At 44.0% G+C, this 27,837-nt stretch overlaps 2 protein-coding genes across 2 annotated transcripts in view; both read left to right on the top strand.

Moving 5' to 3' along the window:
• The first annotated feature begins 7,843 nt into the window (after nucleotides 1–7,843).
• Nucleotides 7,844–12,522, top strand: LOC109899886 (achaete-scute homolog 5). Its single transcript, XM_031834701.1, has 2 exons — nucleotides 7,844–8,331; nucleotides 11,584–12,522. Exon 2 carries the CDS (start codon nucleotides 11,668–11,670, stop codon nucleotides 12,424–12,426), a length of 759 nt encoding a protein of 252 aa, XP_031690561.1. The 5' UTR covers nucleotides 7,844–8,331; nucleotides 11,584–11,667; the 3' UTR covers nucleotides 12,427–12,522.
• Nucleotides 12,523–14,920: 2,398 nt separating this feature from the next.
• LOC109899957 (dihydropyridine-sensitive L-type skeletal muscle calcium channel subunit alpha-1-like) overlaps nucleotides 14,921–27,837 on the top strand; it is a 31,611-nt gene continuing 18,694 nt past the window's right edge. The window contains exons 1-5 of the mRNA XM_031834047.1: nucleotides 14,921–15,399; nucleotides 17,991–18,096; nucleotides 25,834–25,973; nucleotides 26,684–26,826; nucleotides 27,628–27,780. Coding sequence (XP_031689907.1) covers nucleotides 15,209–15,399; nucleotides 17,991–18,096; nucleotides 25,834–25,973; nucleotides 26,684–26,826; nucleotides 27,628–27,780 — 733 coding nt within the window. The 5' untranslated portion in view covers nucleotides 14,921–15,208. The remainder of the gene's footprint in view (nucleotides 15,400–17,990; nucleotides 18,097–25,833; nucleotides 25,974–26,683; nucleotides 26,827–27,627; nucleotides 27,781–27,837) is intronic.

The raw sequence follows: 27,837 nt of genomic DNA, 5'->3' as shown, positions 1-27,837 counted from the left end.
CACAGGAGTTCATGGGGCACAGAGCCAAATGCATTGGCGAGGTCGAGAAAGACTACATGGAGGTCCCTTTTCTCCACCTTGGCCATTTGGATCTGGTGCCAGATCATGCTGGAATGTTCCAAGCAGCCAGAGAACCCTGATATTCCTGCCTTCTGTACAGATGTATCGACGTACGCATTCCTTTGCAGGTACTCGGCCATCCTCTGGGCAATGACCCTAAAGAAGATTTTACCCTCGACATTCAGTAAGGAGATTGGGCGGAATTGGCTGATGTTCACTGCATCCTTCTCCTTAGGGATCAGGACCCCGCCTGCCCTACGCCACACTTTGGGTATTATCTTATTTTTCCAAGCTGTTCTCATAAGCCTCCAGAGGAACCTCAGGACGTCTGGTGGGTTCTTATACACTTTGTACGGGACTCCATTTGGCCCCGGGGCTGATGCTGTTCTTGCCCGTCGAACTGTGTTTTCCACCTCTTTCCATGTCGGAGGGCTGGTCTCAATATGATGTTCCGGGGGTTCAATGGGTGGGATATCTGATGGGATGGCCAGATGTTCATGTCGCTTTGAGTCAAAGTTTGTTGTTCTCAGGTGCTCCTCTAGGTCTTTCTTTGTTGTTTTTAGAGCTCCACTTTTTTCCTTTGTGAAGAGACTTTTAAGGAACTTGAAGGGATCTTTATAGAATCGAGTTCTAGTTTGTTCTTTCTTCCTTCTGCGTTTCCGTAGGTTCTCTGCTCTACGGAGGGATGCCAACCGGGTTTTGATATCAGCCTGAAGTGCCTCTATGCCCTCCTTCTCCACTTCCGAGGCCTTCTTCCACTGTTTCTTAAGCTGTCGCCTTTCTTGAACGAGGCGCTTGATTTCTTGTTGCCTCCTGGAAACTGGTGGGGTTGGAACCTTTCTCCCGCCTTTTGCCTCTTCCACTCCAAATCTTTCTGTCCCGTACTCATAGATAATGTCCCCCATCCTCTCCAACTTCTTCTCCACTGTGCCTCGAAGTGTCTCGAGGGTCAAGGTAAGGTCAGTATTCACTGTTTCCCACAACTTCTTGTCACTGGCGCCGGGCCACTTCACATATGGTCTGTGCCCTGGTAGTCTCCTCTCGACTGCAGGTCTGGGAGGCTTGGTGAGTTCCACTACTGTTGTTGGTTCCACCTCAGTTGTTACTTCGGTGCTTGAGTTTACGTCCTCCATGACAGTGGTACTGATGCACTGCAAACTATGGTTTGCGTCCAGTTGCTGTGCTTCATTCGACTGATTTGATCGCTTTCGCAGAAAGTAATCAATGCGAGGCCTCTGTCTCTCTTTACCCAAACACCCCTTCTTCCCCTGGTGGATGCTCAACCCATGGTGTGATGTAACTTTCCTCCAACCACAGACACATACCTGCATCTGTTTGTGGCCCGCTGTTGCAGCAGAACTTGTGACAGTTGCTGTGGTGTTCTCTTGTGCTGTGCTCTCATTACTCGTAGTCGTTTCCGGTCCAGTCGTTACCATGTTGTCAGCCGATGAGTCACTACTGTACGCTACTGTAATAGCAACAGGGGTTTGGGGTTTGTGGTATATGGCTGTATCCAGGCACACCGCATTGCTTAATCGACCACCAGAGGACTGATGTACACCACACTGAGAGACTGTCCCCTGGTTTCTGAAAAGAAGCAGAAGTCAGAACTTCTGTGTGTGTGTGTGTGTGTCTGTCGAGTCAGTGGATTAGAAAGGATTTATGAGGGGATTTCATTAATCAAAGGCATAGCCGACGTTGAGGAGCAACACCCAAATCTCTCCCCAACCAGGGATGGGTGAGGGGGAAGGTTTGGGTGAGTGAGAAGAGGAAGACAATCGAAATCCCTCATACTACCTGCCACCTCTAACGGACTAGGAAACCCATAACATTCATCTCGAGGGAAATAAAATAATCTGTTAATAGCTGAAAACAGATCTCTGAATAACAAAGGCCTCAATCATGTATGATAAAAACGCCAGTATAGCAACCTTACCCCTGTCTAACCAGGAACGGAATGACCACGCTTAAACAGCAATTATTATTAATGAATAAATATCATTATTGAATGTGCTTCTCATAATAAAAATAAAAACGTTTCCTGGTTATTTAATAAGGCAGGTCAGACTATAAGGCACCAAATGACACCAACTCCATTTGGATCAATCACGATTTTGCAGGGGTGCGCCTACACTTGAGGCGTGTTCAGTACGATAGAACAGTGTGCAATTCAATGGAAACTGTACTGTACTAAACGACCAGGAATGCATTCAGTATGATAGAACGGTGTTCAACATTAAATTCAATGGACACGGTTCTGTACCAAACTACCAATTGAACACTGACTGGTTGCCCAGAGGGTGAGTTTTGCGATGTAAAATGGTCACACCTCACCACACCCACCAAACAGGAGCAAATGTACCACAAAGGCTGGTGAAGAATGGTGTGTAGCGTTTTAGGGAAACATGTTGTTCAGTACAAACTGTCAGGAAACATAGCAAACGTTGAACCGAACTGAACACACCCCTGGCTGGCATCTTTTGAAATTCAGAAGGCCCATAGACTTGGCAGAGGCTTTCAGAGGGGGGGAATCTGCCCTAGTTCCTCAACGAGCTAGGCCAAATAACTTCTCCCACCCGAAACAAAATTGTTCACGCGAGATTCTGTTCTGGGTTGCCGAGATGAATATTTAGCTCAGCCTATAAAAGTATGTCAGTACAGTTGATTGTTTTTCCTTGAAATAAGACAAGCGGCCTGTGTTGACCTTTCTCTATATGGACTACCTTTTCACCGGAGGAGGGAACAGCCTCTAGTCATTTCCTCTGTCATCTGTGTGACTGAATGTAATTTCCTTGTGGTGACTTCTGCTGTTCTGAAGTATGTTGGTTCTGTCTCCACAGGGAGCCGTAGGCATTGTTATTGATGGAAGGTGAGGACAGACAGCTTTGAGGGGGTGGTGGTGGTGTGTGTGTGTGTGTGTGTGTGTGTGTGTGCATCTGTGTGTGTGCGTCTGTGTGTGTGTATGGTTATTGGAGAGTGGGGGTTGCAGTTTGGGAGGCCAGTCTGAGTGCTTCTGCTTGTCCACAGCATGTCAGATTGACAGTACTGGGATCGAACCCCCCCCCCCCCCCCCAAACACACGTGTGTGTGTGTGTGTGTGTGTGTGTATTGTGTGTGTGTGTATAGGTATGACCTTGAAAGAGTAACTCATCACTTCCATTCTAACACACACCTGGTCCATACCTCCAGCCAGAGTGAGACACCTGCACAGAAACAGCAGTTACAGGCAGGTTGGATCAAACAGGTCTCCAACCTCGAAACTGTCGTCCTTTCAACTGGTAGTGTGGAATATAGACTTAGATAATCTTGAACAGAAACAATAGCTTGTTGGAGGTTATTAAAGACTTTGCGTGTGTGCTTGCGTGTGTTCGTATGTGTCACTGTGGAGCTGTCAGTGGTACGTCTCCACACTGTTCAACGTAAGGTGATGACTTATCACCAAAACATCCTCTGATTTCACTGGACTGGGCACTTCTCCAGACAGATAGAAAAAGAGAGAAAAGAGATGGGGGACGTGTGTGTGTGTGCATGTGTGCATGTGTGCATGTGTGTGTGTGTGAGAGAGTGTGCATGTGCGTGTGCGTGTGTGTGCGTGTGTATGTGGCTGTGTGTTAGGCCTGTGGCGGCTGGTTGGTGTTGTATTTTGTTTAGTTTTGTTCCTCTGAGCAGATCCTTGTTTTCACATCCGTCCGATGGTGAGCGACACTCTTCATCTCCGTCACCCTTCAAAGTATTTATCCAAAACAGATGAGGTGTGCATGTTGTGGTTGGTCTGACACACACTTAGAGAGTGTGACATAGTTCTGTCCTTCTCTTAAAGGAAATTATCTGTCACATATCATCTGTCACATTCTGTACATTTCCTGTACTTGTTGACTTCCCATCTTCGCCAAGTCGCCCTTAGATTACTATGGTAAGTGCACAACATTTCCTGACATAAGTGGACACAATATCATACAGCCTATAAATGATTGCATTGGGGTTACATTGAGTCACTGAACACAGTAACCTAGGTGGCATCAGCCAGTCTTCAATTTCACACATAACCAGGAATGTGATGCACCCCAAAAACCTGAGGAGGCACAAGAGCATGGCTGGGTGTGGTCCAAAGGGGGGCTAGGCTCCCGACCACAAGTTGCAGAATTTTGCAATTTCAAGCACCTGAAGTAGCTTTTTCCTGTAATCTAGAATCATAATCTTTTTTTATGAACCTTTATTTAACTAGGCAAGAAAGTTAAGAACAAGTTCTTATTCACAATGACGGCCTACCCCGGCCAAACCCTAACCAGGACGATTTTGTGCTGCCCTATGGGACTCCCTATCGCAACCAGTTGTGATACAGCCTGGAATCGAACCAAGGTCTGTAGTGACACCTAGTAAACAAATAGCACTGAGATGCAGTGCCTTAGACCGCTGCGCCACTCGGGAGCCACATTTAATTCTATGTCAAAAAGATGTATATTTTTCATAAAGAAACTAAACGCTTCTCTGGGTAAAAGATTGAAAGGAATGTGAGTCTTATTCGGTACATTTAGTTAATCCTTGATTTTCTAAAGTCTACCAACCTTGCCAGTAGACATGCCAGCTAAGATCTCAATCAAGTTAGAGCTAGCTTCTCTAACTTGATTGATAGCCTGACATGTCTTCTTGGTAGCTGGTTACGAGGTTGGGAGATCGGGAACCTGTCTGGGCTAGCTAAAGCCAACTCCATAAAATTGCTACGTGACTAATAGCATTACAGAGAAACAACAACAGCAACAACAACAAACAACAACAAAATGTAATACGAAAATATTATATACACTGCTCAAAAAAATAAAGGGAACACTAAAATAACACATCCTAGATCTGAATGAATGAAATATTCTTATTAAATATTTTTTTCTTTACATAGTTGAATGTGCTGACAACAAAATCACACAAAAATTATCAATGGAAATCAAATTTATCAACCCATGGAGGTCTGGATTTGGAGTCACACTCAAAATTAAAGTGGAAAACCACACTACAGGCTGACCCAACTTTGATGTAATGTCCTTAAAACAAGTCAAAATGAGGCTCAGTAGTGTGTGTGGCCTTCACGTGCCTGTATGACCTCCCTACAACGCCTGGGCATGCTCCTGATGAGGTGGCGGATGGTCTCCTGAGGGATCTCCTCCCAGACCTGGACTAAAGCATCCGCCAACTCCTGGACAGTCTGTGGTGCAACGTGGCGTTGGTGGATGGAGCGAGACATGATGTCCCAGATGTGCTCAATTGGATTCAGGTCTGGGGAACGGGCGGGCCAGTCCATAGCATCAATGCCTTCCTCTTGCAGGAACTGCTGACACACTCCAGCCACATGAGGTCTAGCATGGTCTTGCATTAGGAGGAACCCAGGGCCAACCGCACCAGCATATGGTCTCACAAGGGGTCTGAGGATCTCATCTCGGTACTTAATGGCAGTCAGGCTACTTCTGGCGAGCACATGGAGGGCTGTGCGGCCCCCCAAAGAAATGCCACCCCACACCATGACTGACCCACCGCCAAACCGGTCATGCTGGAGGATGTTGCAGGCAGCAGAACGTTCTCCACGGCGTCTCCATACTCTGTCACGTCTGTCACATGTGCTCAGTGTGAACCTGCTTTCATCTGTGAAGAGCACAGGGCGCCAGTGGCGAATTTGCCAATCTTGGTGTTCTCTGGCAAATGCCAAACGTCCTGCACGGTGTTGGGCTGTAAGCACAACCCTCACCTGTGGACATCGGGCCCTCATACCACCCTCATGGAGTCTATTTCTGACCGTTTGAGCAGACACATGCACATTTGTGGCCTGCTGGAGGTCATTTTGCAGGGTTCTGGCAGTGCTCCTCCTGCTCCTCCTCGCACAAAGGTGGAGGTAGCGGTCCTGCTGCTGGGTTGTTGCCCTCCTACGGCCTCCTCCACGTCTCCTGATGTACTGGCCTGTCTCCTGGTAGCGCCTCTATGCTCTGGACACTACGCTGACAGACACAGAGTGAAAGCTAGAGTGAAAGCACCACCAGCATTCAAAAGTGACCAAAACATCAGCCAGGAAGCATAGGAACTGAGAAGTGGTATGTGGTCACCACCTGCAGAACCACTCCTTTATTGGGGGTGTCTTGCTAATTGCCTATAATTTCCACCTGTTGTCTATTGCATTTTCACAACAGCATGTGAAATTTATTCAATCAGTGTTGCTTCCTAAGTGGACAGTTTGATTTCACAGAAGTGTGATTGACTTGGAGTTACATTGTGTTGTTTAAGTGTTCCCTTTATTTTTTTGAGCAGTGTACATATATTTTTTTCAACAGGACAAATCTGAGGGGGCACATGCTCCTGTGCCCCCCACGGGCATGACGCCTCTGGACATATCTCACGATGATCTTCATCTTTTTTTTATTAACTTTTTTGTTTTGTTTACTAAGATTCATTGATAATCATAAACACGGGATGATATATGATAATCAACAATTGATGACAATAATTATTGTAAGTGAATTAAGTTGTAGAAGTTCAGTGGTAGTTATGACGATAGTGCATGAGTGGTGGTAGTGTGGAGTAGTTGTAGTGGTATAGTGGGAGTATTTCAGTGATTGTATTTTACTTTAGATTGTTAAAGAGCTCATTCCTGCTCTTCTATATTTGAAGGAGGAACACTTGAAGCGGCGACTTAAAGAGGGCATATGGATGCTGTTTTGAGGGGCTGGCCATTCAAGATCACACCAGTAGTCATGTGGCGATGATTGTTGTTTGGGGTCTTTAAAGTGTGTCGTCTGCGTTTGATGTGAGTGTGTGTGGACGTGTGTGTGTGTGTGTGTGTGTGCGCGTGCGCGTGTGTGTTTGGCATACGTGTGTGATGTGTGTAAGAGACAGACGTGGCTGCAACCCAATCCCCCTCTCTCTGACTGTCTGCAGCTCAATCCCGGGTCTCTCATGTGTAAACCCTTCGACAACGGGAGACACACTCTTCTCTAATCACAGAGAACACAGGCCCAGACCTGCCCTGGGCAGCCCTGCAAATCACATGGCGTATAGATATTTTGTCATTTTAGTCATTTCTAATCCTTTAAACTGGTAAGAAAGAAGGAAGAAAGAGTCAAGAACCTGTCCTAATTTTCAATAATAGCATGGCAGGAATGAAGCTACCTGTTCAGTGTACCACTCTCAAACAGAAACAGCTCAGTAGAATCTGTGTATTAGTCATCCCGATAATATTGTACAGTGTTGATTCAGAGAATGGTTGATAGCAGGCACAGGTAGCAGGTACGGTGCATTTACTGTAAATAATTATTAGTCCAAGATTTAGGAGAAGAGGGGAAAAGTGTGCTTCCTAGAAGGTGGTTCCACCCTTTAAATACCCTTTATTTAGTGGCCTATATCTTCATTCATTTCTATGATTCTGATGTAGACTGTTTAATCATGGTTGGAAGTGGGGGATTAGGGATAGGAAACAGCAAACAATCATTTCCAGGATGCAGCGCTTTGATTCAGCTCTGAAACAGTAACAATTGCTATTACTGCAACTGACGTTTAGAGGCAGTTTGAACAGTCCCTTCCTTTGAGTGAATGAACAACAGGTTTTTTAGACAATGCTCACTGCATTAATAATAGAAGAATGCTGTGAGGTACTTTTTAACCCAGCTTTTCCCAAACTCTGTCCACCCCTCCTTCATGTTTTTTTGTTTGTTGCCCTAGCACTACACAGCTGATTAAAATCATCAATTAATGACCAAGCTTTGATTATTTGAGTCAGCTGTCTGGGGTTAGGGCAAAAACCAAAACATGCACCCATTGGCGTCCCCAGGACTGAGTTTAGGAAACGCTGGATTAAGCTGTCTAAGAGATCAGTGAAGTCTGACTTGACACAACTTAACGCAGTAAGGTCGGGCTTCTCATTGATGTTAAACTATCATTAAACAATCTAATCGCCACTGGGAGTGGGTGTATTTATAAAATACCACACCTGCGATACTTCTTTAAGCCAAAAACAATATCTTCATCTCAGTTGATCTCCCACCCATCTCTTTGTGGGTGGGGCGTCCAGGGGTGAGAGTAGGTAATACCTGGGATCCACCTCCCACCTGACACACTGCTACAGAAGACACCATTACCAACCACACTATCACGGAACACCTGAGAGGAACCACGCCGAGGTCCTCACCCCAGACAGAGAACCCCAGGCTGGGTAGGGTCCTGCCTGTCTCCGCCCTGAACACCTGGAGGCCTGGTGCTAAATGTGGAGGACCCTGAGTATCACCTGTTCATCTGAAGGTAAGATGGAGAGAGTAGAATGAAGACATCCGCAATGGAGAAAACACATTTGACTTTCTGCAGTACGTACGATTCCATGCAAATAATGCAGGGTGAAGACGTATTTTGTGTGGCCAGTCCACACAGTAAATATCTACAGTAAATATAAATGATTTGTTCAATATTTTCTGTCATTAGGTTATACCCAATATAAAAACCTATGTAAAATTCAATGGACATCGTCTGCATTGTACATGATGCTTTAATATTTAATATGATCTCTTGTGTCTTTGATAATGTGTAGAGTATAGAGTATAGATCATAGAATATAGATAGTATAGATAGATCATCTCAAGTCCTATAGATGATATTCGTGCCATTGTACTTATGAATAGTAAGTCATTATAACTATGCATGTATTACTGTGTATATATTCTAGCTAAGTCTGAACACTTTGAATGCAAGGACAAGCTCATCATACATGATTCCTCATCTTTACTTCACTCTGGGGTAGTTTTTCCCCAAGCACTACAAGGACACAGCGTGCCGATGGTGGTGTCTGTGTCTGTGTTTGTGTCTATGGCTCTGGGTGTGTTCATTTTCACTTCAAAAGACATATACAACTGTCAAAGTTATATACAATAACTCTCGCCTTCAAATGCTTAAGTGGTTTTGGCAGACGTTCCAAACTGTCTTTGGGAAATCCAACACTGGCTTAAAGAGAGGGGAATTCCTTCTCTCTCTCTCTCTTTTCTCTCTCTTCTCTCTTCTCTCTTTCGTCTCTCTATTTCTGCCTCTCTCTTCTTCTGTGCAGCAGCCAGGGATGCAAGTCTCTGTAGAGAGAGCGAAGGAGAAGACGAAAAGGAGGGAGGAGGAGAGAGGGATTAGAAGATATTTCAAGATTATTGAGGAAAACTACAGTTCTGCCCACAACGTTAACGCTTTCGTGTTCATTGTTGCTTCTCAGATCAATTGACTTTTGATTAAAAAATAGAAGTAGAAGTAGGGGAGAGTGGGGTATTTTGAGCCATTTCTTACATTCAGCATCACTACATCAAGCTAAATATAGTATTCCTCCTAACAACGAATATCTACATATATTTCAGGATGTTGTGTATCCCTGGAAATAATCAGAATTCATGTAAACGTAACATTTTTGAAATAGCTTGTCCAAGAAAAGTGATCTCTTGGCACGACTTAGTTAGGGACAGGGTAAATTGAGCCGCCTTGGGGTAAGTGGGCTATGGTGTTCTGTGACAGTGGGGTGATGATGCTAGTAGGTCAAAGGTTAATTCATGGTATTGGGGTGTGGTATACTGTATATTTTAAATGTATGCCTACATTCAGATATAGATCTCTCTGTTCAATATCTCTTCCATTTCTTGACCAGTAATCTGGGACAGGGATGGTGTTTACATGTGCCAATTCGTAGGCAAATCCTCTGCATTTGAGGCTACTAAGCCCATGAAATTGGTCTGCGAGATTCTTGATATGATTAGCGAGCTCAGACTCCATATCTTCAGCTAAACTCTTGTGTGTCTCTGTTACTCTATCATAGCTTCTCTTTCGCACAGATACATGTTTGTTTTCTTTTTTGTCAATGTGCCTCTTCAGTTTCACTATCTAAGGTTCCATCCAATTGGCGACAGATTTTCATGCAACTATTTAAAAAATATGCATTAAAACAATATTAACATTTTCACACCAGATTGATACAGTGCCTTGTGAAAGTATTCGGCCCCCTTGAACTTTGCGAACTTTTGCCACATTTCAGGCTTCAAACATAAAGATATAAAACTGTATTTTTTTGTGAAGAATCAACAACAAGTGGGACACATTCATGAAGTGGAACGACATTTATTGGATATTTCAAACTTTTTTAACAAATCAAAAACTGAAAAATTGGGCGTGCAAAATTATTCAGCCCCCTTAAGTTAATACTTTGTGAAGAATCAACAACAAGTGGGACACATTCATGAAGTTGAACGACATTTATTGGATATTTCAAACTTTTTTAACAAATCAAAAACTGAAAGATTGGGCGTGCAAAATTATTCAGCCCCCTTAAGTTAATACTTTGTGAAGAATCAACAACAAGTGGGACACATTCATGAAGTTGAACGACATTTATTGGATATTTCAAACTTTTTTAACAAATCAAAAACTGAAAGATTGGGCGTGCAAAATTATTCAGCCCCCTTAAGTTAATACTTTGTAGCGCCACCTTTTGCTGCGATTACAGCTGTAAGTCGCTTGGGATAAAATCCCACCTTGTCTAGCGTATATTGTTTTGTCGACATTTGTAAAGTTTCCCGACAATTTTGCTGCGTCCATCAAGCCAGTCGTGGAATGTTTTATCCAACATGTACTTTACTCACATAAAAAGGTTGGATGGAAACCTGGTTATTCAGTCCATTTTCTTCACCCCTTGCTGCTGCTCAAATGGACGTCCTTTTCTCCCTTCCTTGACTGCTCTCTCAAGAATCTCGAGCAAGGCTAGACCCCGGCTTGTTTTACGTTTCTATACACGGGGCATGATGATGTTTGCTCTGTAAATGCACTCTTGAGTTCATATGCATGACACATTGCAGGCATGCTATACATATTATTATGCATAAAACGGACAAAATCAAATCATAATTTATATGGGGTATGGTGGCCATTGGCTCACCTTATCCTAAGGCAAACATTTTAACTATATTAGCCCACACAGCTACAACGATGCACTTCATGCTTGGTTTAGGACCTCATATTGTAGCTTATAGAGAACCCAGCTGATATATAAAGCAATCTACTTTGGTTTAGATGCAATCATCATGAACCCTATAACACAATGAATCATTTAAGTTAAAAAAAACTTTTAACCTAACTTTCCATTTTTGTTTTGTTCTTCCTTTACAGAATCCATGAAATGGTGACCTCACCCTAAATATTTGGTCACATGATACATTTTGTGTATGGTTTCCTCGAAACAAGGGGTGGCTCAACTTACCCCCACTCTCCCCTACAACAAAGCTAGATACTAGTCTTGGATTTGCATACTTTCAGTGTGATTGTAAATGTTCTGATTTTCAGGTAACGGTAAAGATCTTCCTTTGGTTTCTTAGCACAAAGCGCAGCTATCTAATCCCTTACTTCTGAAGTGTGTATAGCCTCATTGCTTCTTTAAATACATGCAACAGTCATTATTATCTTCAAAACCTCCTGTGTTTGACTGGGCGGCTCGTTGAACTCAGTTCTAACCTCTCATCCGGTCTTAATTCACTTCCACAGATCTACAAGAGGAGAGTGTTTGATCATGAAGCTCCACCTTGTTTCTCCTTCTACTTGAGGCGAACAAGTTCACCAGAAAACTGGATGCCACAAGTGGAGGAAACTCACAACTCGCTGCTCCGATTCCTTATTCATCCATTTGTCTTAAGAGTCTCTCTCTCTGTTCACACCATCACCATGAGTGCTGTCTTCTCCCACCCCTTCGTAGACCAGCGGCCCACCTACCTAAACCGAGGCAGCAGCCTGCCGTATGGTCTGTCTCCCTCTAGTGGCTACTCTGAAAACCGCCCAAACACCCACTCCAACCGCCTCCACTCTGGCTCTGACCCTCTGGCCCACACAGTGCCCTTCCTCCTCTACCCCACCACAATGGACCCTGGAGGCCTCTATGAAGCCTCGTTCCGGGGCCCCGGAGGCCCCAATCTCCTCCCCTACCTGTCCCCATTCCACCACGGGCACTTTGGAGTGTACGAGTGCCCCTTCGAGCCAGCGTTCATCCAGAAGCGTAACGAGCGGGAGCGTCAGAGGGTGAAGTGTGTGAACCAGGGCTATGCCAAGCTGAGGGACCACCTGCCCGGGGGTGTCAGTGAGAAGAGGCTCAGTAAAGTGGAGACACTGAGGGCAGCAATTAATTATATTAAATACCTGCAGGGGCTGGTGGAGGGGCAGGGGAAGGGCAGAGATGGGTATGAGGGGGGACAGGTGTGCCACAGCCCCAGTTCTGCCCACTGTAGGATGGAGGACTCGGACCACAGCAATGGGGGGTCACCTCACTCTCTCTCAGACTCCTCCTCTTCCTCTGCGGGGATAGACTGTGACGAGTCAGCGGGCTCTGGGACCTAGATGATTGTGGTTAGTATAGTTTGTGAGCGAGACTGTGGATAGACATTTGTGGATTGAGGTAGGACTTCCCTCTCTCCAAGGACTGCTCACGAAAACATCAAACCCTGAGCACGAAGACATATAATTTAAGACTTTTCCAGTAGATACTATGTAATGTATTGGCAATGTGTCTTGTTTTTTTGCCACTAAAATGTTTTACCAAACCACTTTCAGATGCTGATTATGTTAAAGAAGATGTCATGAACACTTTAGATTTGAAGATAAACATCTGAAACTCAGAAAGCAATCCCAGCTAGCACATAACATTCTGAGAACAGCTCTAAGTTTCTAGAGCTTGGTGAGACCGTGGATGTCCTATGGTTATTTTGCACACAGTCTTCCATCAACTCTTTGGGAATGGTGCATAGTTGTTTGGCTTTGGAATAGTCTCCACTCATTTAAGGAACCTGATTAAAACAAAATCTTACTATTTCATTACATTAAAAGAACGTTTCCGAAATGGTCAAACAGGGTTACATTTCATTTAAATGTTGGTAATTATCTTGGAATGTTCTCTAACTGGTTCGACGTTGGGAATGTTCTCTAACTGGTTCGACGTTGGGAATGTTCTCTAACTGGTTCGACGTTGGGAATGTTCTCTAACTGGTTCGGAGAATGATAAGAAACAATGTTCTACTGTGGGAATTTCAGTACTTTAGCATAATGTTTCTTACAGGTTCCCTCATGGTTCTATTTAAAGTCACGTTCTCAAATTGTTCCAAGAACGTGAAGAAAACTTTCCATAAAAAAACACACCAACATTTTTTGGGATCCTGAGAACATACACATTCCATTCTCAGCCTCAACAAAACTCTCTCTATCCACTATCCTGTTAAGTGTGTTCAGGTGTGTTGGCTGTGCCCACTAATTGGCCACACCTGATCTTATTGAGTGCTTTTTTCCTTTGAAATGGGGTCTGTTTGAACAGACTAAAATAAACAGCCTTGTATGCATAAAAAAACTAAGCATGCTAGCTCCATCCTGGTGGCGCAGTAGACTAATTCAATGAATAGAGAAGAGAAGAGTATAGGCTTGAATCTCACTAAATAAAAAAATCTATAATAAATATGTTTGCATGATTAATGCCTAAGGAAAGGAATTTCCATGTGTCCTAATTGTGCTTGGATTTCAAGAAGTAAACCCCAAATAAGCTAGCAATGTCATTAAAAGACTTTCAGTGAAAGTTTTAAGGAAGTTATTCAAAAACGTCAAAATAACCTCTAATTTCAGTTCTCAGAGCGTTAATAAAACCTCCCAGGAAAACGTTGAAGGAACCAGAGTAAAATGTTCTCAGAACCTCTCTGCAACCTAAAAATAACAGTCCCAGAACAGTCAAAATGTTCACTTCTGTTCTCAGAACGTTTAAAAAACATTCAGTTCCTACAACCAATGTGAAACTAAAAACATACGTTTCCACAACATCCAAGGATCCAAATGTGTTAATTGGGACGAATTCAAGTATGCAATGTTTATTGTGTTTCAAAATGAAAAACTGACCATTGTAGCAACACGTTACTGTTATCAAAAGAAACTGTATTTCCCAAAACAAACTGTAGTTCATTTTATTACAGCGCATGACATCTTTTGGAAATTTCAGGTGATATTAAGTCACAAAACTGGTAATAAAGTAATGTGATTCCTCTTTTCACGAATAGAGTTTTTGGAAAAGAAACAGATTCTACAATGGGACAACTGATACTTGGATTCAATTTTTTGGGGGGGGTTAGACATTATTCATAATGGTGTTAATCTAATTACTCTAATTTGTTGTAGTACTGTAGTTCACCATAATTGTGCTCATTCCTCAGACCTGGGGCCTGTCATTAATGTTTGGTTGCTGTGTTTGCGTTCTATATATACAAAGCCTTTCACAAACCCTGTTCTATAATAAAAAGCATTGGGCATGATCGAGCACAAATTGATACCATAAATAATATTTGTTTCATCATAAGAGTCATCAACTGTTGACACAGATCTCACTGGCAATAATTCACAGACACGTTTCCCACCATCGAGTCCATTCTATGATGTTAACTCTACTTCCAAAACATACATGTCAGAGGTCATGAAGGGTTAGTTCAACCAATGAGGGAACACCCCAACTCCGTTGGGCATTGTAGTAGCCATCATGTCTGTGAAGGCCAATAAAAAAAAAAAAGTCAAAGTCAAATAGCACAAACAATGTCGGGGGACTCAGTGTTACAACCAATGACAGGACATCACTCCAACCCTGTTAGCCAATGACACGATACTACTATAGGGCCGACAACAACATAGTATATGCCTTACGCTGCCTTAACCTTCACTCTTGGTAAATGTGCCCCCCCCCTTCCGACACCCCCTCCCCAGAATGACACTCATTGTCTATATTTATTCTCTCCGCTGACCAACTGTTCCTCCAACCAATACACAGGCACAGGTCTGTCATCTCAGAAAGGGAGAGAGAGAGGGGGAATGACCGAGAAAGAGTACAGGGAGATATAGACAACAGAGAGGAGAGAGGAGTGTTGTGGAAGAAACGAGTGCCTACCCAGCAGGTTATGAAGAGGACCAGTAGGACCTGGACTAGCTGAGCAGGTGAATCGCTAGCTGACCTGGTGGAATACAGCACTGAAAGCAACCATCTTCACTTGGGCTAGGATCTGGACGACCAGGTCAAGTTGGGGGTACAGTAGCTGGCTGGCTGAAGAGGCCATTTTAGCGACCATCTTCCCTTCCTCCAAATTCCCCAGGTAGAGCCAAGATGGCGGAGAGTGGCGGCGAGCCTAACCTGCAGTCCTACATTATGGACGAGGAAACTCTGAAGAGGAAGCAGAAGGAGAAGCTGAAGAAGCTCCTGGCCACGGGGGGAAACCCTCGGCCCGCACGCTCCCTCTTCTTCCTCACATTGAAGAACCCCTTCCGCAAGGCTGCCATCAACATTGTGGAATGGAAGTATCCTTTAGGGGTCAGTGGTCAAGGGTCAGGGGTTAGAGGTCAGGAGGTTGTGGGAACAGGAAACGGTTGTCACTAGATAACCATGCTCAGAGTTGTGTGTAGAAATGATGTAGCCTGGTCCCAGATCTGTTAGTGTTGCCTTGTCAACACAGCACAAACAGGCTAGATAAGAAAGGTTATTAAACCATGAAGCATGGTCAAGCTGTTAGAAATAATGGCACAGTGCGTTCACACCATAAATGTCTAACATGGCCAGATAGTGAAGCATGTCTGTGGATTGTCGGTATAGCAAATTATTGTTTATGACATGGATACATTTGGTCTTGTATTGATGGTCAATGCAACCCAGCAGTGTTTCCCACATCGTGCCCCAAGCCCAGTTTCTATTGAGGTCATGGATAGCAACTGGGTTGTTAGAGAGTTAAGGCTTTGTGTATTTGCTGGATGACAGAGAAGTATTTGAACAGCTAATCAAATGGCTACCTAGACTATTTTCATTGCCCCCCCCCCTTTTTTTTTACGCTGCTGCTGCTCTCTGTTTATTATCTATGCATAGTTACTTTAACTCAACCTACATGTACATATTACCTCAATTACCTCGACTAACTGGTGCCCCCGCACATTGACTCTGTACCGGTACCACCTGTATATAGCCTCGCTAATGTTATTTTACTGCTACTCTTTAATTCATTGTTTCTTAAATGTTTTATTTTTTACTGATCTATATTTTACTTAACACTTATTTTTCTTCAAACTGCATTGTTGGTTAAGGGCTCGTAAGCAAGCATTTCATTGTAAGGTCTACCTACAGCTGTTGTATTCAGCAAATGCAATTGGATTTGATTTGATTTGTTTTGAATGGGTGGTAGCAGCCGTGCGTCTGGGAACAACTGCTTCAGGGGTCTTAGGCATGGCTGCCATCGTGACGAGTCAACACTTTATAAAGAACCCCCCCGTTGAGTCTCGTCTTGTAGTGAATAAGGTGACAGACGGCTGGACCATATCTCTGTATAGCCGTAGAGTTAGAGCCACTCTGATACACTCACACATGAAAGGACAACACACACGTTATAACCACGGGACACAGCCCTTACATTTTCTGGTGGTCCAGTCCAGTATGCAGACATGCTGAACTATAGAGTGGCTTGAGCACCAGAGCAACAGGTTGATGACTACGGGTTTCAGAACAACATGCAGTAGCATCAGGGTAGAGCGGAGACGACCCATATTGGGTGGTGACAGGAACACAACAAAGAGTACATTTCTGTTAGAATCATCTTGTAAATGCAAATTGTCTCGAGGACAAATCCACCACAGCTCAGAATCACAATTGAACCGTGGGCGTACCATAGACTCCCACATCCAAGGTTACAGTTCTGTTTTGGCAGTGAGTAATGACTGTGGCTGCAGTAACGGTCCACTGAGATGTTATAATCCAGTGAAGCTGTTGATGGATTATTTTTTGACATGTATAATATGAGTTTGTTATAGCGACAGTGTGATGATATTCCTGGGGACAGACGGACAGCTGTCCTCCCACGTCACAGCCTAAAAACAGACGCGCTAAGCTAAGAGAATGCTGCCTCAGACACGGACTCGTGGTGGAATTGGGTACTGCAGTCAGAAAGGGGAACACCAGCATGATGACTAGAATATTTGCTTTATTTAACTAGGCAAGTCAGTTAAGAACAAATTCTTATTTACAATGACGGCCCAGGAACAGTGGGTTAACTGCTTTGTTCAGGGGCAGATCGACAGATTTGTACCTTTTCAGCTCGGGGATTCAATCTAGCATCCTTTAGGTTACTGGCCCAACACTCTAACCACTAGGCTACCTGCCACCCCCAAGTTGCAGTTGATTATCCACGGTATTACCCTTATTAAAGCTTTGCACTATTACACACCCAGGAGTGCAACATTGCACAGCATTGACCGTTTTGAATGTGCTGTACTGAAGGGACCCAGATATTTGAACTCGCCACCATCTTTACCACAGGTGCCGACATAAATAGATCCGATTATCTTCTAACTGACCCATTGTTGGCCTCAAATGTCTCCCGGTGTGTTTTCAATACCCTTGGCTATATGGGGAAGTCCCTATTGAGGGGTTGCACACACTGTACATCAGTTCAACTGAAACAGACTCACCTTATTGATATGTTTGACATTTTATGATTCAGATGCATGGCCAATATTGCTAGTTATGGTTACTCTGTCAATAGTTATCCTGTAACTAATACAAAACTAGCACGAGCACTAGTTTCCTGTAACATGAAGTCTACTGTGGCATGTTAAACCGTGCACCTTATGGTTATTTAGATTGTGAACGTCGTCTAATAGGTGGGTAAGGTTGAAAGATCTCACTGAGATGCATGTGTACTTCCTGTAGGCATTGAATGGTGGAATAGCTATCCATATCCATCCATATCGCTTGGTTAGGTAACGTCAGTTTGGATACGAAAGGAAAATATCCAGCAAAGTATCTAATGGTATATTTTTAAAGGACATTATTTCCTACACCCTGCAGTTCTGTGATCTGCTGGATGTGTATAATGTTGCTTGAACCTTTCCTGAGCGTTCCCCATCAGACCGTTTGAGATCATCATCCTGCTGACCATCTTTGCCAACTGTGTGGCCCTGGCTGTGTTCCTGCCCATGCCTGAGGAGGACAGCAATAACACCAACAGCAACCTGGTGAGTCTGGACCCAATACACACCATCCCATATGGATTGAAAGTGATGGAGATCGTAATACTGCTAGTTGGGGTTTAATTAATTTAGGTTGGGAAGCAGGGTTCTATTTCAAATACTTGTTTTGATGTCTCACTATGGGATTTGCTGTCGGAGATAGACAGGTCGAGTGGCAAATGAGGTGAGCCCCTCCCTCTTTATAAGGTGCCACTCACCCCACCCTCTGGTCATTCTCACTTTCTTCCTTGTGAAGATCCCTACACTCTCTGAAGCTCTCTTCAGCACGACTTGACCCCTGTCTCCTTGCTTAACTGTTCACAGGCGAACCGCGAGGTTATGCTGCCAGACCTCAGCTCTCGCCCTTTGTGTTGAGTACTGACCGAAAGGAACATTTTTGCTTAGAATATAATTCTAATTCTCTGGTTGTAGCTAGCGTCACACGGCTAGCTACTGATACTTGGCTAACGCAAGCCACAAGGCCTAGCTAATCCAGCTAGCTCGCTGCAAGGCCAGCTAAGCACCACTAGCTTTTCTACCTGCAAGGGTAAACATGGCTAGCTCTCCTCTCTCGTTTAGCTCAACCTGTGTTCACTCGTTTTGTGTTGACTAAACGGACCAATCCAGCCTCACAAGCGTGGCGGTCAAGAGACTGCCACGCTTGTGGTCACCGACAGACTATGCTGCAACACGCTCTTCTTCATGTTAGGTGAACGCTAGCTAGCTACAACTAGCTTCGCAGCTATACACGGCTAGCACTCTCTTAACCCGAGTTTACAAATGTTTTGTTTTCTTCTCTGAGTTATGTAACCTGCTACCTGAGCAGGGCCGCTGCCAAAGCACCGCATACCTGTGTCCATGCGGGGCCATGATTGCAGTCAAGGATACACACTTGGCCTCACGGGTGGCGCAGTGGTTAAGGGCGCTGTACTGCAGCGCCAGCTGTGCCATCAGAGTCCCTGGGTTTGCGCCCAGGCTCTGTCGTAACCGGCCGCGACCGGGAGGTCCGTGGGGCGATGCACAATTGGCCTAGCGTCGTCCGGGTTAGGGAGGGCTTGGTCGGTAGGGATGTCCTTGTCTCATCGCGCACCAGCGACTCCTGTGGCGGGCCGGGCGCAGTGAGCGCTAACCAAGGTTGCCAGGTGCACGGTGTACCCTCCGACACATTGGTGCGGCTGGCTTCCGGGTTGGATGCGCGCTGTGTTAAGAAGCAGTACGGCTGGTTGGGTTGTGTATTGGAGGACGCATGACTTTCAACCTTCGTCTCTCACGAGCCCGTACGGGAGTTGTAGCGATGAGACAAGATAGTAGCTACTACAACAATTGGATACCACGAAATTGGGGAGACTCCTTGTGTATCACCTGCTTGGTGGTTGAGCATGCCAAAGCAGCACTCACTAACCCTGAGTCCTGTGTGCATTGTAGGAAGATGCCTAAGACCTGCCTCAAACGGACTGTTCTCCCTTACAGCCTAGGTGCAATAAGCCTAACTCTCAACCCCAACCCTCCTTGGCTGAGGTTATGGATGGTTTTGAAGACCTAGCAGCTGGGAAGTGGGGAGGGGACATCTCGAGGCCCTCTAGCACCCTAAGCAATGCATCTTTTTCCAGACAAAAAATGTCTTGCTCACCTGCAGGCGGGCAGCAACCAGGCTCAATATTGAGTGGCCTGTGCCCATAGGGCGCGAAAGGGACTGGCTCAATGTGAGGAGGCTCCTTTCTGACACTGTCCCAGGGAAACAACTCCTCCCAGTAGGCCAATCCACAGGTGGAGGAGAGAGTCCTATTGTTAAAATTGTCCAGGTTGTTGGACAAGTAGAAAACAGATTTCCCCAACGCTCTGATTGAGCCTAAGGAATGGTTTTGGCCGGCTGTCACTGCCATGTGGAAACATTGAAAGAAGGAAGGCGAAACCTTCAACTTCTGCCTGCCCTGCAGATCCAGTTACCGTGGCTACCCGGTCTACCCTTCCACAAGCCATGGCTTCATGGCAAGGAGAGGGCAGCACACTGGCTCCAGCGGTAGAGAGGGGCAGCCAACAGTTCACAACATTTCCTGGTCTGTTCCCTCTCAGGTGGAGCACAGACTTTCCCCCACATCACTATGGGGAGAAGCACATCTGTGCTCCTAAAACCCTATCCCCCGTGCAGCGGATCATTCCTATGCGTCCACTCACAGGGAAGACGAAGGGAGCGCACTCAACCCCCAAGTGCCCTCCTTGCCACAGCTCTCCCCTCAATCGGTCTTGCCAAGGGCACAGAGCAAAAATACAACAAAAGGGCGCCTCGCCATGAAGCCACCAGAGGGCGCTTTGTCAACACTGGTGAGCAAGAGTCATCTAATTTGTAGGCAACTTGCTGCAAGAGCAGGGAACTGCAAAATGCACAGTCCAGCCCAGGGTCTTGTCCGCAGTTAAAAGGGTTACAGACTGCAGTTCGCTATGAAGCCACCCTTTTTCAATTGAATTCTAAATTCAGTAGCAAGTGATGACTCAGTTCGCTCAACATTCTGCCTCGCTCTAATCCTCAATGCAACTGGTTCACTTCAGTCGACCTAGTCGCTTATTTTCACACAAGTCAGCAGACAGAAGGTTTTCTCAGGTTTGCCTTTCAGTGCTTGATAACACTTTATTTGGGTAGTCCATTTGTAGATACTCTACAGACTATCTGCTACTCTTTAATTAATTAATCCTAACCTTAAACTTGACCCTTACCCTAACCCGTATTCTAAACCTAACCCTAACCCTAACCTTAAACCTTATCCTAAAGCTAAACTTAACCCTTACCCTAACCCATTTTCTAAACCTGACCCTAACCCTAACCTTAAACCTTATCCTAAACCTAAATGTAACCCTTACCCTAATCCTAAACCTAAACTTAACCCTTACCCTAACCCATTTTCTAAACCTGACCCTAACCCTAACTGTAACCTTAGTTAGCAGTTGCTTACCAACAGGTAGTTTGTTGATAGTTTGACCATCTGTACAGCATCTACATTATAGACTATCCGGACTATCCAAATAAAGTGTGACCAAGGGTAAAGCCAACAAATACCTCGTTGGCCAAATACCTCATTGGCCTTTAAAAGTAAAGATACCTTAATTTAATAGAAAATGACTCAAGTAAAAATGAAAGTCTAAAAGTATTTGATTTTAAATATACTTAAGTTTCAAAAGTAAATGGAATTGCTCAAAAGTATTTACGTATCAAAAGTAACATTTGAAACCATACAAATTCCTTATATTAAGCTAATCAGATGGCACAATTTTCATATTGTTTTATTGAAGGATAACCAGGGGCACACTCCAACACTCAGGCATAATTTACAAACGAAGCATTTGTGTTTAGTGAGTCCGCCAGATCAGAGGCAGTAGGAATGACCAGTGACGTTCTCTTGAAAAGTGTGTGAATTGGACCATTTTCCTGTCAAAATGTAACGAGTACTTTTGGGTGTCAATGAAAATGTATGGAGTAATAAGTACAATATTTTCTATAGGAATGTAGTGAAGTAAAAATTTTATTTGACAAAATATAAAAGAATAAAGTAAAACGACTTAAGTAGTACTTTAAAGTATTTTTACTTAACACCACTGGTTTTCACAAGGTGACTTTGTTAACTAACCCCACCTTTATGCCTAAAGTGAGCAATACTTATAATTGCCATAGAATAGAATCAAGTATTTGAACGTGAACTCAAAGTTAATTGCGTAACCCCGGTTCTCTGAGAATACGAGTGCGACATCTCACCTCATGTCCCTGCTCGCAAGAGTGCAAGGAAGAGAGACATGCTTGAGATTGGCCAGAGGGTGGGGAGAGTGGCACCTTATAAAGAGGGAGGGGCTCACCTCATTCGCTACTCGACCTGTCTGCCTCCGACAGACGTTGTGTGATTGGTTCTTCGATAGTGATGCGACTATCCAGCGAATCCCATAGCGAGACATCTCCCTCATATTCACAGAAAACCGGGTTACTCTAGTAACCTTGAGTTGTCCTCATGAAGCCTCCCCGTCTGTCATGAATACACAGAACATGTGTAGTACATATGTGTCTGAATGTGTAGTGAGCACTGTATTCATACCTCGATCATGGCGGTGAATGACCTGATTTATATCATGGTCCTGCTGATAACTGCTCACTGTTCTGTTGTAGGAGCACAGTTCATAAAACAAGCAGACTGGGATCTGGCGCCTAGTGTAGTCACCTTGACTTTTGATGGGCACAATGGCCTGGATGTTTGGTGTAATCCAGTTTGACATCTGATCCAGCAGCAAGTGCTAGAAAGTTGACCTGGTTTGTTTTTGTGGGCCAGATGCCAGACTGGCCACATGGAACTAACTGCTGTCCAACTCTGATAGTTCTGCTCATTTTGAGTTTTGTAACACTCTCTGGAAAGGAGCATGAAATCAACCACAAAATGCCCATATTACAAATGGGTAGACAGATATTTCTGTATCTGAGTGACCCCAATCCGGAGATAAAGATAGAGGGGTCGTTCCACCGATTCGGGGCCTTATGAGAAGTGTGTATAACATGGTAATAAAAAGGTTTGATTTCACCTAATTTTAACATTCTGTCATAAAGAGCACATGTCCAACTTAATAGAAATCACGTTTTCCCATCTCAACAGGTTAAAATAAGAAAGTACCTGTAAAGTGCCAAATAAAGTAACAGGGTTGACTGTAACAGGGTTGACTGTAACAGGGTTGAAGATTTCATCTCAAATCAGCCTTGTGACAGGGGGAATAGAAGCATGTTTTGTGCAACAGGGAGTGGCAATTGAATGCCACTCCCAAGCTTCACAAAAAAAGAAAGAAATTGCTAAAACATTTCTAGCCTGTCTATCTAGGTTTTCCACCACAAAACACCAGAAATAGCCAAAAAGAGCAGAAGCACCTCACCTGCTTTTACACTATGATTTGGCTATGTTCAATGTTCACTTTCAAAAAAACATTTAATTTCTTATGGCTGGGGGGCAGTATTGAGTAGCTTAGATGAATAAGGTGCCCAGAGGTGCCCAGAGTAAACTGCCTGCTCCTCAGTCCCAGTTGCTAATATATGCATATTATTAGTATATTTGGATAGAAAACACTCTGAAATGTCTAAAACTGTTTGAATGATGTCTGTGAGTATAACAGAACTCATATGGCAGGCAAACACCTGAGAAAAAAATCCAAACAGGAAGTGGGAAATCTGAGGTTGGTCGATTTCAACTCAGCCCCTATTGAAGTTACAGCGGGATATTGGTCATCTTGCACTTCCTAAGGCTTCCACTAGATGTCAACCGTGGTTAGAAACTTGTTTGATGCTTCTACTGTGAGGTGGGGCTGAATGAGAGTGGATTGAGTCAGAGGTCTGGCAGCAGTCACGCGCTGGTCACGCACATTTCACATGAGAGGTAACTCCCGTTCCTTTGCTTTTCTGAAGACAAAGGAATTCTCCGGTTGGAATATTTATTGAAGATTTATGTTAAAAACATCCTAAAGATTGATTCCATGCATCGTTTGACAAGCTTCTATGATCTGTAACATAACTTTTGGACATTTCGTCTGCAACTAGTGAACGCGCTTCGTGATGCAACAGCGGTTGCATTAAGGAGAAGTATATCTTTAATTCCATGTATAACACTTGTATTTCCATTAACATTTATGATGTGGCTCTCTGCATATTCACCAGATGTTTTTGGAACTACTGAACATAACGCGCCCAATGTGTACTTGTTATCAGTATAAAAAACACCTGTCCACAACCTCAAACAGTCACACTCCAAACTCCACTATGGCCAAGACCAAAGAGCTGTCAAAGGAAACCAGAAACAAAATTGTAGACCTGCACCAGACTGGGAAGACTGAATCTGCAATAGGTAAGCAGCTTGGTTTGAAGATTAATTATTAGGAAATGGAAGTCTTTTATACTGATAACAAGTTCAAACAGGTGCCATTAATACAGGTAACGAGTGGAGGACAGAGGAGCCTTTTAAAGAAGAAGTTACAGGTCTGTGAGAGCCAGAAATCTTGCTTGTTTGTAGGTGACCAAATACTTACTTTCCAGCATAATTTGCAAATAAATTCATTGAAAATCATACAATGTGATTTTCTGGATTTTCTTTCTCATTTTGTCTGTCATAGTTGAAGTGTACCTATGATAAAAATTACAGGCCTCTCTCATCTTTTTAAGTGGGAGAACTTGCACAATTGGTGGCTGACTAAACTTTTTTGCCCCACTGTACCTGTATGCTTGAGGAATTTTAATTATGAGATGTCTGTTGTTTTGAATTTGGCGCCCTGCACTTTCACTGGCTGTTCCCATTAACGGGATTTCAGCCCTAAGAAGTTCTTAAGAAGGAATAATTACCACATATTAAAATGAGAGTTTAGTTTCGCACAGCAGGTTTGACTTTAAAATGGGGGACAGACGTAAATGAATCATGAACCACATTAAATAAATAATAATCTTCAGAAATAACTTTGTCAAAGCAACAAGAAAACTAGGGCTTGACAATGATGGAGAATTGGTGTGTGTGTGTGTGTTGGAAACCTAAAGATACATACTATAAATTGCGCTATAGGAATGTCCATGACATGCCAGAATCTAACCCAATATCATTTAGGTTCACTGTGCTACAAGCAGTACAGTACAGCACTTTGAAACTTTATTAACAGCACTGTTATTGACGCTATAAAACTCCCTGCACATGCCCTTTCCCCGGGGATCTGAATAGTCCTACCCTATTAAGTAATCAAGCATCAAATATAACATATGTAACAGCTCTCCTCTTTGTCTGATGATGAGGAATAGGAGTCATCGGACCAACACGCAGCGTGGTAAGTGTTCATAGTAAATGTAATTAAATAAACTGAACACTGAATGACAAAAAACAGCAAAGCGCGTGAACGACACGAAACAGTCCTGTAATGTGAAGAAAACAGGAAACAACTACCCACAAACACAGGTGGGAACAGGCTACCTAAGTATGGTTCTCAATCAGAGACAACGACTGACAGCTGCCTCTGATTGGGAACCATACCAGACCAAACACATAGAAATACAACACACAGAACAAAACAGAATGCCCACCCCAACTCACGACCCTGACCAAACCAAAATAGAGACATAAAAAAGGAACTAAGGTCAGGATGTGACAACATAGCATTTCATGTTACCCATGGCCACTTGTTACATTATCTATCCATCATCACCGACTTATGCCTATTTGTTTTCCTATTTATCGCTTGTCCGTGCTCAAAATCAAGTTAATTTGCATTGTGGAGTACAACAGTATACAAACAGTATATTTCTTACAAGTTAAAAGACAGGGCGATTAGTGAGTGAGTGGGTGCCATCTTAGGGACCTCAGCACTGAGGTTCCCAGTTGTTAATCAGTGGGGCCATTCTCTGGATGCCTGGCCTGTAATGAGAGAGGAGGAGAGACACAAATACACAGAACACCAGGGAGCTACTGAGTTGATGGATTTACCAAGCAGGATCAACTTATTCAGTTTAACTCTTGTAAATACTCTAAATGACTCAATATTTCAAGTTCAGTTTAAAATTAATATTCTTAAAATGATTGTTGTGCCATTGACTCCTAAACTCTTATAACTAGCCATAACTTGTTTGGAAACTTTGTCACCAAGCAGAATCAATGAATTATACTCCATTGCACATATTCATTATGGGTACTGTTTTATGGGTACTGTAGTTAGTACCTCATGATACCCTAACAAGCCTTTATCGTTGTTTCACAGGAAAGTCTGGAGTACATCTTCCTCATCGTCTTCTCCATAGAGTGCTTTCTAAAAATAATAGCCTATGGATTTCTATTTCACGAGAATGCGTATCTGCGGAACTGTTGGAACATACTGGATTTTGTCTGTGTATCTGTGGGGTAAGTAGGGAAGAGATGAAAATGTTCTGTCATGCTCTGTCGTGTTCTGTCACGCTCTGTCACGCTCTGTCACGTTCTGTCACGTTCTGTCACGCTCTGTCACGCTCTGTCACATTTTGTCACGCTCTGTCACGATCTGTCACGCTCTGTCACGCTTTGTCACACTCTGTCACGTTCTATCACGCTCTGTCACGCTTTGTCACGCTCTGTCATGTTCTGTCACGCTCTGTCACGCTCTGTCACATTTTGTCACGCTCTGTCACGTTCTGTTACGCTCTGTCACGTTCTGTCACGCTCTGTCACGTTCTGTCACGCTCTGTCATGCTCTGTCACGCTCCGTCACGTTCTGTCACGTTCTGTCACGCTCTGTCACGCTCTGTCACGTTCTGTGATGCTCTGTCACGCTCTGTCATGATCTGTCATGTTCTGTCATGCTCTGTCATGCTATAACTCTTCTGTGACTGTATGATCTTGTTAATCTCTCTCTGTACTCCCTTTTGTCCTCCTCTATCTTTCAACCTCTCCCTCTCCCTCTCCCTCTCCCTCTCCCTCTCCCTCTCCCTCTCCCTCTCCTCTCTTTTCCCTCATCCCTCTCTCACTCTCTCCCTCTCCCTCTCCCTCTCCCTCTCCCTCTCCCTCTCTTTTCCCTCATCCCTCTCTCACTCTCTCCCTCTCCTCTCTCTTCCCTCTCTCCCTCTCTCCCTCTCCAGACTGTTTGCAGTCATCGGGGACTTCATCACCTATATCAGTGGTGTGGAGGCTCAACCAGGGGACAAGGGAGGAGGCTTCGACATGAAGGCCCTCAGGGCATTCAGGGTGCTCCGGCCCCTCAGGCTGGTCTCTGGAGTCCCCAGTAAGGACCACTGTACAATAGGAACCCTGTAGCAGTCATAAGGCCAGGAAATCAGCAGAAGGCAATTCAGGTTAAAGTGTAGAATGACAAAATAAATTGCCTCTGAATCAGGCTTAACATGTCCTATTTATATTAAATAAACCAAAACATATTTCTCACAAGTGTAGCATAGTTCGTATAAGCTCTACAAACAATATGTCTGTTCCCGAGGAATTTGAACAGTAAATTAATGTGATCATATATTTCATGAATGAACAGAAATGACCAATATAACCAAACGCTAACGTTTTAGATTACTGGGAAATCATTACTGGTGATATATCTATATGGGAATTGCTAAGCATTTAAAAAACAAAGGGAAAAACAGTGAATGCGCTCAAATTGGCGGGAAGCAGATAGCTCATTTGTGATAAGAGGAGCCTAGCACTCACTTCACCACAACCATATTCTGAGAACACTTACCTTAAGCAACAATGCTAGTGTCAAATACAATATCATTTGGTTCATTGCGGTTAGTCTGCAGTTTGATCTAGTTATATTGGTCAACTACTACAGTGGTTCCCCACCAGGGGTACTAGGACCCCTGGGGGAAATTGTCCTATCTACAATGGGTACTTGAGAAGACTCATGAGACCATAGACCTACTTGTAAAATGCAAGAGGGGCTACTTCAGGGGTACTCAAGGAAGGGGAAAATTCAGGAAGGGGAAGAATCAGCTGGTGGTACAGTAACTGAAAATGGTTGTCAACTACCGGACTACTAGGTCCACTGATGTTTACAATGTGTCTGCTCGTCCCCCAGGCCTGCAGGTGGTGATGAACTCCATCCTGAAATCCATGCTACCTCTGTTTCACATCTCCCTGCTGGTCTTCTTCATGGTCACCATCTACGCCATCGTGGGACTGGAGCTGTTCAAGTGCAAGATGCATAAAACCTGCTACTACACAGGCACAAGTAGGAAACACGCACACACACACGCACGCACGCACACACGCGCGTGCACACACACAC

This window comes from Oncorhynchus kisutch, linkage group LG1 (genome assembly GCF_002021735.2).
Source record: "Oncorhynchus kisutch isolate 150728-3 linkage group LG1, Okis_V2, whole genome shotgun sequence".
Lineage (NCBI taxonomy): Eukaryota > Metazoa > Chordata > Actinopteri > Salmoniformes > Salmonidae > Oncorhynchus > Oncorhynchus kisutch.
Note: the sequence above shows the minus strand (reverse complement) of the source record. Positions and strands in the feature narration are given on the sequence as shown.

Bases quoted from the DNA above. Each gene is read 5' to 3' on its own strand.
- LOC109899886 (XM_031834701.1), top strand. From the start codon at position 11,668: ATGCCACAAGTGGAGGAAACTCACAACTCGCTGCTCCGATTCCTTATT.